The following is a 14792-nucleotide window of genomic DNA, read 5'->3' as shown; positions in this document are numbered from 1 at the left end:
GAATGACAGATTATGTAAATCTATCTACCAGCTTTCAAGATCCAGTCGCCGTCCATTTGTTTTGGTCTTAATTGCCAGCGGTCTTGCCAACGGCATCGCGAACAACCTCCTGCAGCCAAGTTGGCCATCCTCTAATGCCAGAAATAACATCCACGGACTTGGGAATAATTAGTTGACCTCCTCGTCGGCTCTTAATCTGAGCGACAACCTCCTTGGCGATATCATCAGCAGTCAAGAGACGAACACCGCCTCGCTCCAGGCGATCCACGAAGCCCTCAACAAGAGGTGTTCGGACAAAGTTGGGATGGACCACGGTTGTCAAGACATTGGGAGCCTTGTAGAAATGCTTGATCTCACTGGCTAGCGACTCGTGGAAAGCTAGTGCACCAGCCTTTGTAGCAGAGTAATCGGCTCCTGTGGCGAGGGCGACAAAGGATGCGATACTGGCGACGGTGATGACATGGCCCTTGTTCAACTGGATCATGCGTGGGAGGAATTGTTGAGTGGTGTACCACAGAGCCATGAGGTTGACGCCCATGATCTTGCGAAGGAACGACTCTGGCATCTTGAGAATGGGCATGGGGGAAGTGATGCCAGCGTTGTTGATGAGGATTGATGGATGACCGAGTTCTTTGCGCACTGCGTCGGCAGCTTCAGCGACAGACTCGGTTGTGGTAACATCGCATCGATAGAAGTGAACGCGCGAGTTTGTTTGAAGTTGCTTTGGCAGATCTTGAACATCAAAGACGGCGACACGGATTCCCATGGCAGACAGCTTCTCGACAATGCTCAGACCAATACCGCTGGAGCCACCAGTGACAACAGCGATCTCATTCTTCCAGTCCCAACCAGAAGCAGCCGTCATTCGCCATGAATTATGAGCCATGGTATTGAGGAACCGGTTGATGGTTCGAACGATGCCCAAGCTGAGCCATACGTATAGAACCTTCTTGGCGATCGTGAGCTCCAGGGTATGTGAAGCATGCTCTGGGAGCTTGGCGGCGATTGAGGCGAGGGCATTGCTCACGGCGTCGGGTGCAAAAGTCGCAGCGGCGAGCAATGAACCAGAAAGAAGTGGCGATAGAAGGAAGTTGCTCGCATTGGAGACATACGCAATGACGGGAGAGTAGAGCATGGAAGACATGATGATTTGCTTGCACAGGGAAGAATGGTGATTGAGTCTGGTGTGTGAGTCTGAGCCGAATTACTCGATTGCACATGCAAGCAAGCTGCCACTAAATACATCTTATACAAACTAATTAAGCTCCAACGCCTTTCTCTAGCTCCATCGTCAACTGTCACGAGTTGGCAAAGAATGAAGCCGATCACGATGTTGTTGAAGCCGAGGCTAGATTTGCTCGACCAACGACAACTCTTGCAATCGCAAGCTTAACCAGAACAAGCCACAACGACGATCTTTTCTCTTCTCTCCAGTGAATCCACTCTCTCAACGGCACTTGACTCGACCTTGGCCGCGTCCCCCTGTCATCAATCACAACAAAACGCTAAACCCTGTTTCCAGGTCGTTAGTCCAGGCCTCTTGCGGGGTCTACCTCTCTGAACCGAGACACTAATACGTCCGTGCCATGAGAAGAAACACGCTGCCCGCCCTGAGTCTGCGTTGGCTATCTTCTTGTCTCCATTCTTCCCGCGGGCTCCGTAATTTCGTAATCGCAATTTGTTGCCCTTCCCCAGACTCTCCGTCCCATACGTACAATCAGCTCACCCACGTTTGCGTTGTCTAGCTATCAGGATCTACTTCCTATCTTAGCGAAAGATGGTATTCCCAGGTCGCTTTAGCTCAGGTTGTCTGCGGTGTCGCCAACGAAAGGTCAAGGTGAGTAATGCTTTCGCTCTGATTGAGCGATATCTGTTCTGTTCTGTTCTAATCTGTTATCTCTGCGCAGTGCGACGAGGGAAAGCCGACGTGTCGACGATGCTACAACTACGGAAAGCCATGTCTTGGATATACCGACGAGTTTCATTTTAGACACTCTGCGCCAAAGGGAAGATCGCAGAGTACTTCTTCCAACACCTCGCGCGCGTCAAAAGCCCCAAGTATAGCCAGTGCCAGCACAGCGAGTCCCCCGCAAGATGAGAAACCGCCCGAAGAGGAGCCCCCGAAGCCCAAAACACGGCCGTTGGAGGCGCCCGTCCGACGGAGATCTGTAGCCATGGTTCGACACCCGACACAATCATACGATGACATGTCGCTATGCTATTTCGTGCGTCGCTTTGTGTCGCCCGATGACGACGATGGATTTCCCGGACACTTCACCTTCCTACCGAGTTTGTTCGATCACTACAAGGATGGGCTCGTCGAGACAGCGACATTGAGCGTTGCCCAATTGGCTGCGTACAATCATTTGGGCAACGAGGAACTTCGGACACGGTCTTTGAGAAATTATGGACGTGTTATCAAGGGCCTGCAGCAGAGCATCCAGTCTGATGACCAGGCAATGGACGACAAAGTCATCGCTACCATTCTGCTTCTGTGCACGTACAAGGTAAGTCCCACGCGACATCAATTACTTCACTTCTGACTCGATGATAGGACTTTAGTGGTGAAGGATTAGGTGATCCGAATGAACATGCTTCAGGACTGTTCTACCTGTTGGAGAAACGAGGGCCAAGTCAGATTGGTACACGAAGAGGAGCCGAACTCTTCTTGCTTGCTCTGCTGCGACTGGTAAGTCACGCGACAAGACAATCACATGCCATGACACTGACTCAAATGATAGCAAATCTATTCATTCTTACACGGAGATGATGCATACACCGACCCCGGCGCCATCGCCACCGTTGTCGGCATCTTCGACCCTCTTCTTCGAGCACTGTCCATGATGGGACGGACCCTGTCGCTGCGACATCGTCTGTGCCGAATTATGCAACCAGATTCATATCAGCAACAAGGCGCCAGCCCCTCGACAGCATCGCAGAGCAGTACCGCGACAGAAGACGAGAGAATCCTGATCCAGGAATGCTTCGACATGCTTGACGCCTTTGGCTCCTGGGACATTGAAGCAGCAGAGTACTGGCAATTGACCTTCGAGGGTCGCGGCGTTCCAACGACCCTTGGTGAGATGAGCGCTGGTAGGATGCACTACGACGCTGAGACAGCCTGCATCATCATTCTCGTCCGATCAGCTCGTCTCATTCTGCTTCAGACCATGCTTCTCTACCAAACTACATTGGTACCAACGGAGGATGATGATGGGTATAGTTACAATTCATGGGCAGAAACCGTTCCCTTCCTTGAATCCGATGTCCGCAAGACCGTCGATGACATGCTCGCCGCTGTGCCATACGCCCTGGGCGATATCGACCCGAGCGGCATGCCAGCGACCATGCTTCACGACGGTGCAGCGGCCATTATCATTGTTCACTCGATTAGACTTGTCACACACTGTGTTTACACTACGCCCGAACAGACTGAAAGGGCAGCTCGTATCCTTGCTAGGTTGAACTCCGCTATGGGGATCAGGTCAGCTGTCGGATTTAACCCTAGTGATCACTACGGGGTACAGCCCTTTGCGGCTCTTTCACCGTCTCCCATGTTAATGTCACCCGGGCCAATGGACTGCACCGAAGAAAATTTGGTTTCGCCTGGCACCTTGAGCTTGCTTTCATCTTGATACCAGCATTTGCACACGATTTAGGCTTGTATTAATACCTATATGGATAGTTGTCTTTTCGTTCTCAAATTGGAAACCCTTACCGTATTGTCCCAAATGACATGATCTCCCCGTGACTTATGCCGGGCTTACTCAATCTTCAGTGATGAGCTGAAAAGCTCCATGCGGTCCAGCACCATCGCATCTCTTTCCCAAAGATGCCGTAACGCTGGGTAGATTGGTCCACCCAGAATCGTCCACCAAATCGTATTGAAGCATATGACCACTCGACTCGGGGCTCTTTGTGCCGAGTAGAGTTGATAGCTGGTCCAGATGACCATCGCTAGACAGGTACAGTATACATCCCATCGCAAGAACGAGACTACAATCTCCCTGGATTGGAGTGCAGAAACAGGCGGGTCAAGTAAAGCCAGAGTCGGAGGGTTCGTTAACGATGTGAGCGCGAGGATGTGATGTCCGGAAATATTGTCTGTAAGGTCCATGGAAGAAGTGAGAATTGTCCCGAATATACCCAAGTGTACTGCGACCGTCAGGGTTGTAATGAAGCGGTATGCACGATTCATAGCCTTCCTACAGGCTCTCGGGTCGATATGAGCAGTGTTGTTGGCCTTGCCCCGGCGAGACCAACAGACCAAGCGGGATACTCGCTGTATGGCAGTCTGGTACAACGGAAAGGGTTGCCAAAGAGCCACGGCGATAAACTTGGCCTCCCTCGAGACATCGAAGATCAGCGGCAAGCACAGACCAATAGTTGGCACAATGTAAGATATAATTGTCGATATCGGGAGGAGGCTCAGGTCGCACGGGTCGGCCAATAGATATGCTTGTTGGGGGATCGTTGGTGAGAGAAGGAGTTGAAGAGTGAGATATATGGGAGCAATGATTGTTATTGTGACGGATTGAAAGACGATACCGAATGTTCCGGTCCTGCATTCCATGTCAGCATGAGGCTAGCATTCAGATATCAGATCTCTCTCTTACCAACTCAAAATTGTTCCACGGTTGCCAAATCTCAGCCCTTCAAGGGCTATAAGATACCAAGCACCACAGAACTGCGCTGCCAAGTACACAAAAGCCAGAAGGGCCTCAAGGTCCACGCCCTTACTGTCAGGATGCTTCTTGAGCCCTTGAGCGAAGAACTCCAGGAGCAGCATCACCGGCTCGTCGACTGCTTGGTAGCCCGTGAGTTTCCGAGAGATCGAGTCTGACATGTCCAAAGGACATAGTGAGCTTCCGTCGAGCGACTTTGCGTTGGTGATGCAGTCCCGAACAGCGTCAAAGAAGCCGTGACGGTATGAAGTCCCCATGCTAGCATAGCCTCCTAAGAGGGCACAGCCTAGAATGAGGCAAACGATAGACTTTGGGGCCATTGGAAGGTTTGCTTGTGAAGATCTGATGGCGATGTTGCAGAGTCTGATAAATCTGCTCAACTCAACAAGAAGTCAACAAAACTGAGGCGCCTCAAACCTCAAACATGTTGGTCTTTTCAAGCTTCGTCTTCCCTCTCATCTCTGAACCGGAAAGAAGTCCCGTTCATGCTTCAGCTGTAAAATGTTGGGAGATCCTCATCTAGTTTCGGCCTAGATTGCGAAATCTCCTCAAGTTTTCGACGATGGTGTTGAAGGGAAAACAAAACTCCTCGCACATGTGAAGGGAATCTGATCGACAATAACATCATTTAGGAGCATCCGCGGAGCCCATCTCCACGTGCTGCTAATTACGAACCCGTCTCTTCAGACTTCAGGCTTGATGCTTCTTAGAAGTTGTAAGCGAGATGCTTGCTTGATCCAGTTAGACCTTGCCGGTGGCTCGCATGCTAAACCCAATCAGGTTGCTTTTGCGACATTGATCATCGACGGTGGATTCCTATTGTAGAGTGGCATTTGCGCTAGTCACCAGAGGCACATGAGCTCCTTCAGTTGATGGCCTAGATGGCTTGAATCAAGATAATCATGCCATGGAATTCATTGAGCTTCGGAGAATTTCATATGAAATTCTTACCCAACCTTTAATTCTTAGTTTTATATGCTACGTTTATCTCATTCGCTTACTATTGCTAAGGTCTACTTATCCTTTAATGAGTCCGGCAGAGGCTAGGTTCTGAATTTCACAAAGTTCTGCAGCTTCTTCAACATGGCTGTCGTCTCTAAGCTATTGGGCTTTCCTAGCCTAACATTAGCCGCTGTCATCGAGTCTTTCGTCGCAATCAAAGTATTTCCAGATTATTACGATTCGAAGAGCCATTTGGCTGCGGTATTCACTATCTTGCTCGTCAATTATGCGTTTGGAATCGTTTTCTGGGGGTTTCTATACCCAATCTTCTTCAGCCCCCTGCGACACATTCCTGGTCCAAGAGTACGTTCATCGTTCTGTTTCGTCTGTTCTTGAGCTCGTACTCATATGAATGCGCCCACAGGAATATCTAAGCGCCGCTCATCGATCTATCGCTGTCAAGGACAGACCATCCGGCGACCTATTCGTCGATATTGCGAATCGATATCCCGGTGAAGACCTACTTACTCTAAACTCATTCAGAACTCACATCCTTGTGACAAACCCTCAACTTCTGGCTGACCTCCTCGTTCACAACTGCTACGACTTCACTAAGCCGAAGAGAATTAGCTCTTTCCTACGACATATTCTCGGCGATGGTCTCATTATCGTTGAAGGCGAGCCTCACAAGTTCCTACGTAAGAACTCAACGCCAGTCTTCCACTTCCGACACATCAAGGAGCTGTACCCCATGATGTGGGAGAAGAGCCAGTCGCTGGCTCGGGCAATACAACAGGATATGACCACATCGAGGTCATCAGTCGTTGAGCTCAACAGTTGGGCAAGCAAAGTCACACTCGACATCATTGGTATTGCCGGTCTGGGTCGCAGATTCGATGCCGTCGAGAAGAAGAAAGATCCTCTTGCGGACATTTATGAGGGCTTGCTCGAGCCGAGTCGTGAGAAGCTCATCTTTTCTGGCTTGGCACTGGCCGTTGGTCTGCCATTCGTTCGTCTTCTGCCTTGGAAGATGAACGATGTCTTTAACTATCTGACCGGAACGTTGAACGAGCTTTGCTACCCCATGATCCAGGAGAAGAAGACAGCCATTCTGGAAAAGGGGGATGATCACTTCGATGTCTTGTCGCTTCTCATCAAGTCGGGTAACTTTTCGGACGAGGCTTTGAAGGACCAGCTTTTGACCTTCCTTGCAGCAGGGTAAGTGATCCGAAATCACCATAATAAGAATATGACTGATCTTGTATAGGCATGAGACTACCTCATCTGCGATAACCTGGGCGTGTTACTTACTCACCAAGCACCCAGAATACCAGGCCAAGCTCAGAGAGGAGGTCAGAAACGGCGTACCAGAGGATCTAGCCACCAACCCGACAGTCGATCTCGCTGGTATCCTCGAGCAGCTTCCCTACCTCAATGGCGTCATGCACGAGACACTCCGACTCTACCCAACAGTTCCACTGACGATGCGCCAAGCCATCCGCGACACTCGCATCGGTGATCAGTTTATCCCCGAAGGCACAGATATCATGGTGTCAATCTGGTACATCAACCGATCAGAAGCCATCTGGGGCCCTGACGCGACAGAGTTCAAGCCTGAGCGATGGATCACAGATGATGGAAAGCCAAATCAGAACGGAGGAGCTAGCAGCAACTACAACTTCCTCACCTTCTTGCATGGACCGAGAAGTTGTATTGGACAAGGGTTCGCCAAGGCAGAGTTGCGGTGCTTGCTGGCTACTATGGTGAGGTCGTTTGAGTGGACGTTGTCGATGGATGATAAGCTTGTGATGCCAAGAGGAGTGATTACGATCAAGCCAGAGAATGGCATGTATTTAGATTTGAAGGCTCTATGATATTCCATTAGCGAAGTCATTCACGAGATTAACGATGTCATGTATTATAATTCTATCTTTTCTAGTTACTGCTGCTTCTAAAGGATGCAAGAAACCTCAGGATATTCACCTTAAGCGATGAAGACATTTAGGTTACTTAGCCTGAGCTTAGGGAATTCTTTACCATGCTTGTTTGACATTCGCTTCTAAACTCTCTTCTCTTTCTTGCTCCCCGATGCGCTCCCCTCGAGTTGCGTATCTCTCGCACTCGTACACCTTCCAGCACATTGTTGTTAGGAACCCACTGCCGGCAGCTATGGTCATTGGCAGCTCTTCATATTGAATTGTCTGTGAAGGTACGATTGAGTGACATCTCTGAGCTTGACAGGCTCTTGTCCCCAAGCGTAGCAGGCCAATGTTCTACATCTTCCGCCCACGGCAATTGCTCCTCAACGCTCACATTCAAGTAACAAGTCGTGTCCTGGGGGACACTGCGTCTCACTCTGAACACGAGGGACAGGTTCGCTGTGAGAGATATCGTGGTGGAGATACTCTTCATGTTAATGTCGACGACTTCCGTATCCGTTGTCTTACCTCGGGCCTGGTCACTTCCAATCACGCACCCAACTTGGATGCCATAAGGCCTTTCTATCATTCTTGTGTGTATCATGAAAGTTGGAAGACCGCTATGTGCTGCAATTGGGCAAAACATGGTGCTGGTTTCTGGTAGGGTATTGATACGTCCATTGATACTCTCGAGAACACGAGGATGAGGCTTCAAGTCGGACACAGGTGGTATAGAGTTATCTTCAGTGTCAACGTGTAGCTTATAATAGCCATTGTTGATAGGCAGTGAGCGGAACTGAAGTGGTGCACGGTGGTTGCTGGCTTGAGCAGAAGCGTATGTGCCGGTCGATGGTAAGTCTAATGGTACATAGGCCCTTACGAGAATGGTTTCCGGAGGATCAGCGGGTGGTCCCTTCTCTCTACTCTCAGAATCAAATTGTCTGAGAGTGTAGTCCGATTCATCTGGGGCCTTTTCTTCTTCGCTCTTCAGTGTCAGTCGTAAAGGCATCAAGCGGACTTTGAACCAACGACATCGGGTCCCATTTTCGACCCTCTGATAAGCGCCAGATGCCAAACGTTTGATAGGAATACCGATATAGCCATCTTTGTTCCAACAGCGCAGAACCGCAACCAAGCACATTGTCTTAATCCCCTTTGCGTCTCGTCTCGCTGGCGTGATCACGAGACCGTGATCCACTGCCCTCACGTTATTGTTGTAGAACCGTAGTGTGCCCACGACATCCACCCGATCGATGTTTCCAAGTTGCTTGGGGTCAGCGGGTAGAGAGCAAAGCCGAACTAGCACTGCCGAAAGACTGATATCCTGCTTGACCAAGTCGTATTGCGGCACGTGACTCCGGGAAATATCTCGAGGTGCCCTTATGTCATGAGAGTCTCTAAAACAAGCCGGCGAAGGAGCTAGTAACCCGAGGAATCGGAAGCCTCTCGTTGATGCTCCCTCATTGGGGGAGTACCCACAATCTTCGAGGGGTTCTGTAGACCAAGCGAAGATAGAGTCATCATTTGTTGCCTTCATGATTTCGACCTGGAGCCGGTAGAAAGCTTTGGGGCCTTCTCCGTAGATTAAGGGCATGTTGACATCGAATAGACCCATGAGAGAGTAGGCTTGATCCTCTAGTCTTGTGGTTTGCCGCATTGATGCCCAGGACATGATCCCAGCGACACTAACATGTGACCAGGTTTGCTTTACCAACGTGGCTACATCAATCTTGGTGATATCTGAGATAGTGGCGCTTAGACTAGCTTTTGTACCAATCTCACGCCAGTTATCGGCGAGGAAGATCACCTCGTGCGGCGCAAGGAGCTCCTGAAGAGTCCATCCGCGTGTGAACCATCGACTTTTGCGGAACCTGGAGTCCGGTATTCTTGGGTTCTCGGCGGAGCTGACATCATCCATATAGACATAGCACGCTGCAGACTTTCGATACCACTGGAACATCGAGTTAATTGCCTCTGATAGCTCTGCGCTAGACGTCTTGTCTATGCAACAGGTGTCGATCCAGCCGTACTCAAATCCCTCGGCTTTCGCCTTTACGCAAAAGTCCACGATTTTTCTGTAGCCTTTCGATTCTTCTGGAAGAGGGCTCAGTCCGCTCATTTGCTGCAGCGACACTTCCTCGGACGTCCAGACGTGCGACAGGATCGCATATGTTGGTATCGAGCCTCCATGTTCGCCGGTGAAGGATTCTAGCTCGAGAGTTTCTACATTGATAAGTCGCATGGTTGACAATTATCTCAATGCGCTCCGCCGGCTCCAAAAGTCGTGGGAGCTTCTAGCGAGTGTCTTTGGGACATTTCTTATATGTAACTTGAATAGAGGGCAGATCAGGCTGTAATTGGCAGCTCTGATCATGTGGTTGAGCATGTTAGGAGGGGATAGAGAATCATGTTTCTGCTTACTGACGCCAACTCCAGCACTGAACTAAGGATTTAGACAGTGTATCGCGCTATCGGGGCTGGATGTTTTGTCCAGGGATGCCAAAATAAACTCATCAAAAAGCACCCTAAGGTTGTCATAACTTGCCTAATTATTTTCATCCTTTAGGCTTTAGGCCTTAAGTTTTATCGTCTCCCCTAGCCTTGGCCGTTGCTCCAGGCTTCGAAGCTGCCTACCCTGCAGCTATCCGTGATGCTCACAAGTTATCGTCGGCGTGATTAGCACTATAGATAAAGTCCGTTATCAACTAAAAGGATTATCAAACAACTTGACGCCAGAATGAGTAACACTTACCTCTGACTGCCATCCTTCGCTAATTATTAGCACATTCCTCATGTCTAGGCGAATGACCTCTATGGACTCCACGTGCGGGTGACATTAAATTAGCTCCCTGCTTCGGAAAAGCTGACAACTAATCAACATTTCCATAAAAGGCATAACGCATACTGACAGCTCGCTCACACTTTGACGAGAACGCGTTCAACCTATTTAAAGGGACAGGAGCGTTACTGGCAGCTCCACGGCCCGGTTGCGTTAAATTGATTAAATGCCGGTATCTTCTTTAGGAAGATGCTCGCTGAGCTTCTCCTGCTATTTCGCCCCTCTTCAATCTCTAGCGCAGCTGACGAATCCTTCGACTGTCAGCACTTAATGTTGACTCAACAAATAGCCTCGATTGGGTATGGCCTTTGAGTTGAGTTCCGTAGCTGAGCTTATTCGAGATGGATCATTGCTTCAACCATGACGCTGTATTTCCAGTTAATATCGTGGTTTCCTTGTTCTATTGGCTCTCGCTATACTTAACCCTCCTCCGTCTGGTCCGTTCGGCACATAGGCATGTTTAGTCCAACTAATTTACGGATGAAGGTACGGTGGATATTTCGGATCTGAGATGCCAAGTGGAAACATATATAGATACGCAGTTGACAGTCTCAATGAACATATCCCAAGAACCAAGTTATTCACAACTGCCCTCAGTCTTCATTCTTTACTCTCCTTTGAACGTTAAAATTCATAATGAAGTTCGTCAAAGCGCTTCTTGTTACAGCCTCGCTCACCAAGGCATATCCCAAGCCTCACAAGTCCGGTCATGCATTGTACTTCCTTGACAGCGACCCCCAGGGAGCTTCTGTTGTCTCACTCAGTATTGCCAAGGATGGCTCCCTGGGTCAGCCACAGAGAACCTCTACCGGCGGAAAGGGCCTTATTAGCAACAATGTGAACGGCACTGTGACGATGGGTAAGTGAGACTATGTCCGCAGCGAGAAAGTTGCTAACAATTCGACCAGATCCCCTTTTCTCCCAAGGCTCCATCGTTGTGAGCGGAAACCGCTTGTTCACCGTCAACGCTGGATCCAATACTTTGGCCGCCTTCCATATCCCCAAGGAGAACCCAGCTCACCCGGTTCTTCTCGGAGAGCCTGTCGATACCGTTGGCACAGTTCCCAACACAGTTGCCTATTCTCGCAAGAACAAGCTTGCTTGCGTCGCCAATACTGGCACCAAGCCGGGCGTCCAGTGCTTCACGGTCTCGGACTGCGATGGTTTGAAGCCCCAAGGTAGCCTCAAGCCTCTTCCTGTCATCAACCAGACATCTCCTCCAACAGGTCCCCCAAACACTGTTTCCAACATCCTCTTCAACCCTTCGGAGACGGCTCTTTTTGTAACCATCAAGGGCAATGGCATGGAGAATGGCTTCGTTTATGCTTACAAGATCGAGAATGGCCGTGTGAGTGAGGAAGCCATAAAGTCACAGCCCAAGAACTTGCCAGTTGCTTTTGGAATGAGTTTTATTTCAGATACCTCAGCTGTTATTTCCACGCCGGCTTATGGTGCAGCATTTGTGTCCATCGCCCATAGTCTCACTGTATCCACCAAGACCAACATTACAGTCCCAAAACAAATGGCCACTTGCTGGACCGCGACTTCCGCTGGCTCTAGCTCTGTCTATCTCCTCGATGCCGCAGTTCCCGACGTCACTGCTCTTAACACTGAGACTATGGCCATCGGGCGCACTCTCCCCGGGTATGCTGCTGGAAAGGGCAACTTCGATGCTATTATCAGTGGTTCTAAGCTGTATGCTTTACAGGCCGCTCCGGCGATTGCTATCTTTGACTTGAAGCGAGATTCTTATGGCCCAAAGGTTGTCGACTTGACCGGACTCGGAAACCGTGCTTCCTGGACTGGGATGGCTGTTTACTGAGTGCTTAGGTTTAGAAGACCCCGATAAGACATGGACACCACAGCAGGATGCAGCCCTAAATTCTGAAAATAATTCACCTTTTACCAGTGAATCTACTATTGGTTTTTCTAAAATTGGATCTACTTCACTTCTTCTGTATTTTCTTAGAAGAGTAAAGGGCCTGACTCGGATTGAGTTGGATCCCTGGGCCTCTAACTGATAGATATTTCAGCTCAAAATATAGATAGAAATCCTTAATGTACACTTCACAAGATTGGCTTTTGCCCCGATACTATTTCTGCTTTGATTGTCTGACAGGAATAAAACCTTTATATGTTTGGGTTAGGTCTTTGCCTCTCAGGAACCTTGGCTGCGAAGCATTGTATGGGTTCTAAAACAAGAAGACTCATAGTATATTTATCTTATATAATAACAGAACCTGGGTAAGACTGACATAGATCTCATTAGATTTAGTGAATCTTAGGGGATAATTTTCTGGTCACTCTGAGGCAACGTATTCCAGCTCCGTATGGAAGGGTCATGGGCTTATGATGATGAACGACACACCGTATATGCATGTGAGATCCTAAGACTATGATCAGGGCTATCTTTGATCCTTTCATTGATCCATGCAAGCACGAACTCCGACAGGAACTTGCACCTCATTGTGTTCCGACCCAACGAGGCCAATGCTCCTGTCTGATCAGTGATAAGCCAAACATCGCCCCAAGACGTTTTACGACGCCTTGTTTCATAACACCAAGTTTCAGCTTTCGGCTCATGCCAACGGTATTGCGTGAGCCAAGGATGTAATGTATTTCCGTGGCAATGAGTGACAGCTCAGTCGCCTAATCATCGCGGAACCGACATCTTCGGGGGATCTAACCTAGCGGCATTTGATAGTGGGTTTTGCTAAGGTAGGGGAAAGGAGGCTATCCACAAGTGGGCCTTAGCTGTGAGACCCTAACGTTGGGCCCCTGAGTAATTTAACAGTTTTTTGGGATAAGAATAGCAATTACATCAGTCATTGACATGGGCGATTTGGATCTAAGGTACGGAGTAAATTGCCATTGTCGGCAAGATTGGAAAGTTTATCACAAATAATGTTTGTTGAATGTACGCTAAGTTAACTAAGAATGCTTGAAACTGGGCTGACGCTTCTGGAGGAATGACTGGATCCCCTCCTTGAAATCATCCAGCCCAAACGTCGAATAGTACAGCGCCTTTTCATGCGTCATCCCAGCATCCAGGGTCGAATTTTCCACTGCGACAGGGGTTAATTACCAACGGACATGGCCGGGCACTTTAATTGGTCAAACTCACCAGTCAAAACAGCTTTCTTGGCCGTCTTGATAACCGGAGCCGACAGACGCGCAATCTTCTCAGCCAGCGCTGTCGCTGCTTGGACAACGTCGGGCTTGGGGAACACCTTTGTTACAACGCCCAGTCGCTCAAACTCAGCTCCACTTGCTGGCTCGCCCGTCAAGACGAACTCCATTGCCTGGAACAGTAGTCAATGATTGCCACTAAGGTTTTGGGCTGGTTTGATGGTGACATACCTTGTGCTTTCCTAGGGCACGAGCCAGGCGCTGTGTACCGCCTGCGCCGGGGATGGTACCGATCTTGACCTCTGGAAGGCCAAACATGGCATCTTCAGCAGCGTAGATGATGTCGCACTACACCATTAGCTTGAATTATGTATGAGGATTGATATTGTCGACTTACAGCGAGAGCAATCTCGAAACCACCGCCCAACTGCATCTCATTAGCCCAAACTCTGAGTGGCGATCAGTAGATCGATCACCTACAGCGAAGCCAACAACAGCAGCAATAAGAGGCTTGGAAAACCTCGCTAGCGCATCCGTCAAATCCTTGAGAAACTCAATTCTATGGGCTTTGGAGGTCGACAGCTCCACCAACTCGTTTAAATCCATGCCAGCTGCTCCCGAAACTCAATTAGCAGCCGCATTATCACAACAATTCTTCTTCATCTCTATTCTTCCGATGGAGAAACCTGAACGTACCGCAGAAGTGCCCTTCAGGTCCACCAGTCAAAACTACAGCGCGCACCGTATCCACTGAGTCTAAATGGTCTAGAGTGGTGACTATTTCGTTTATCGTATTCTGTGAAAAGGCATTGCGTTTGGCTGGTCTGTTGAACTGGATGAGTGCGACGCCAGTATCGCTGTTGGTCGAGAGCTTGATATCCTGGAGCTTCTCCATTGTGACGTGTCTCTGAAACGGTCGCTGTCGAGGATATCAGTGAAATCTTGGTTATGATGGAAAAGAAGCAATTCGCATCCGCAAGATGAGCGAGGTCAATTGTTTAAGTCTGTCATCATACATGAGGGTCTCGTCAAGCGCATTGACAATCTGTCCCTTGATCCGCAGTGCTGAACTCGTATAGAATCTCAAGTTTCGACTTTGTGGAGCGTTTGGTCTCGTCACAGATTCCGGAACGGTCGTTTCGGTATTTGGGGCAGGTTAACTGAAGATCTACACGTTGCCTCAACGGTTTTGTTACTCTTTTCGTTATCCCACTCTGATTACAATTCTCTTTGTAAGGTATCCCAACTAGCCAGCTTCCCCAAACAACAGAAAAGAAG

At 49.2% G+C, this 14792-nt stretch overlaps 7 protein-coding genes across 7 annotated transcripts; 3 read left to right on the top strand and 4 right to left on the bottom strand.

Annotated features, from left to right (window-relative positions):
* Window positions 1-67: 67 nt before the first annotated feature.
* On the bottom strand, window positions 68-1144 carry FSUBG_3458 (retinal short-chain dehydrogenase reductase; the record flags this gene model as incomplete). The annotated part of the gene is made up of 1 exon (XM_036681340.1): window positions 68-1144. The coding sequence occupies one exon, from the start codon at window positions 1142-1144 to the stop codon at window positions 68-70; it is 1077 nt and encodes a 358-aa protein (XP_036541109.1).
* Window positions 1145-1777: 633 nt separating this feature from the next.
* Window positions 1778-3635, top strand: FSUBG_3457 (sterol uptake control 2; the record flags this gene model as incomplete). Its single annotated transcript, XM_036681339.1, has 4 exons — window positions 1778-1837; window positions 1908-2507; window positions 2555-2689; window positions 2742-3635. The coding sequence occupies 4 exons, from the start codon at window positions 1778-1780 to the stop codon at window positions 3633-3635; spliced, it is 1689 nt and encodes a 562-aa protein (XP_036541108.1).
* Window positions 3636-3763: 128 nt separating this feature from the next.
* Window positions 3764-5005, bottom strand: FSUBG_3456 (uncharacterized protein; the record flags this gene model as incomplete). Its single annotated transcript, XM_036681338.1, has 2 exons — window positions 3764-4562; window positions 4617-5005. The coding sequence occupies 2 exons, from the start codon at window positions 5003-5005 to the stop codon at window positions 3764-3766; spliced, it is 1188 nt and encodes a 395-aa protein (XP_036541107.1).
* A 763-nt stretch (window positions 5006-5768) lies between these two features.
* On the top strand, window positions 5769-7501 carry FSUBG_3455 (isotrichodermin C-15 hydroxylase (cytochrome P-450 monooxygenase CYP65A1); the record flags this gene model as incomplete). The annotated part of the gene is made up of 3 exons (XM_036681337.1): window positions 5769-5990; window positions 6052-6845; window positions 6895-7501. 3 exons carry the CDS (start codon window positions 5769-5771, stop codon window positions 7499-7501), a joined length of 1623 nt encoding a protein of 540 aa, XP_036541106.1.
* A 313-nt stretch (window positions 7502-7814) lies between these two features.
* FSUBG_3454 (beta transducin) lies at window positions 7815-9788 on the bottom strand (the record flags this gene model as incomplete). The annotated part of the gene is made up of 1 exon (XM_036681336.1): window positions 7815-9788. The coding sequence occupies one exon, from the start codon at window positions 9786-9788 to the stop codon at window positions 7815-7817; it is 1974 nt and encodes a 657-aa protein (XP_036541105.1).
* Window positions 9789-11021: 1233 nt separating this feature from the next.
* On the top strand, window positions 11022-12207 carry FSUBG_3453 (3-carboxymuconate cyclase; the record flags this gene model as incomplete). The annotated part of the gene is made up of 2 exons (XM_036681335.1): window positions 11022-11244; window positions 11294-12207. The coding sequence occupies 2 exons, from the start codon at window positions 11022-11024 to the stop codon at window positions 12205-12207; spliced, it is 1137 nt and encodes a 378-aa protein (XP_036541104.1).
* Window positions 12208-13316: 1109 nt separating this feature from the next.
* FSUBG_3452 (enoyl hydratase) lies at window positions 13317-14409 on the bottom strand (the record flags this gene model as incomplete). Its single annotated transcript, XM_036681334.1, has 6 exons — window positions 13317-13450; window positions 13510-13687; window positions 13746-13862; window positions 13912-13941; window positions 13995-14080; window positions 14211-14409. 6 exons carry the CDS (start codon window positions 14407-14409, stop codon window positions 13317-13319), a joined length of 744 nt encoding a protein of 247 aa, XP_036541103.1.
* Between the last annotated feature and the right edge of the window lie 383 nt (window positions 14410-14792).

This window comes from Fusarium subglutinans, assembly GCF_013396075.1.
Source record: "Fusarium subglutinans strain NRRL 66333 chromosome Unknown NRRL66333_c0000029, whole genome shotgun sequence".
NCBI classification, from domain to species: Eukaryota; Fungi; Ascomycota; class Sordariomycetes; order Hypocreales; family Nectriaceae; genus Fusarium; species Fusarium subglutinans.
The sequence above is the reverse complement of the archived record's forward strand: the minus strand, read 5'-3'. Positions and strand labels throughout refer to the sequence as shown.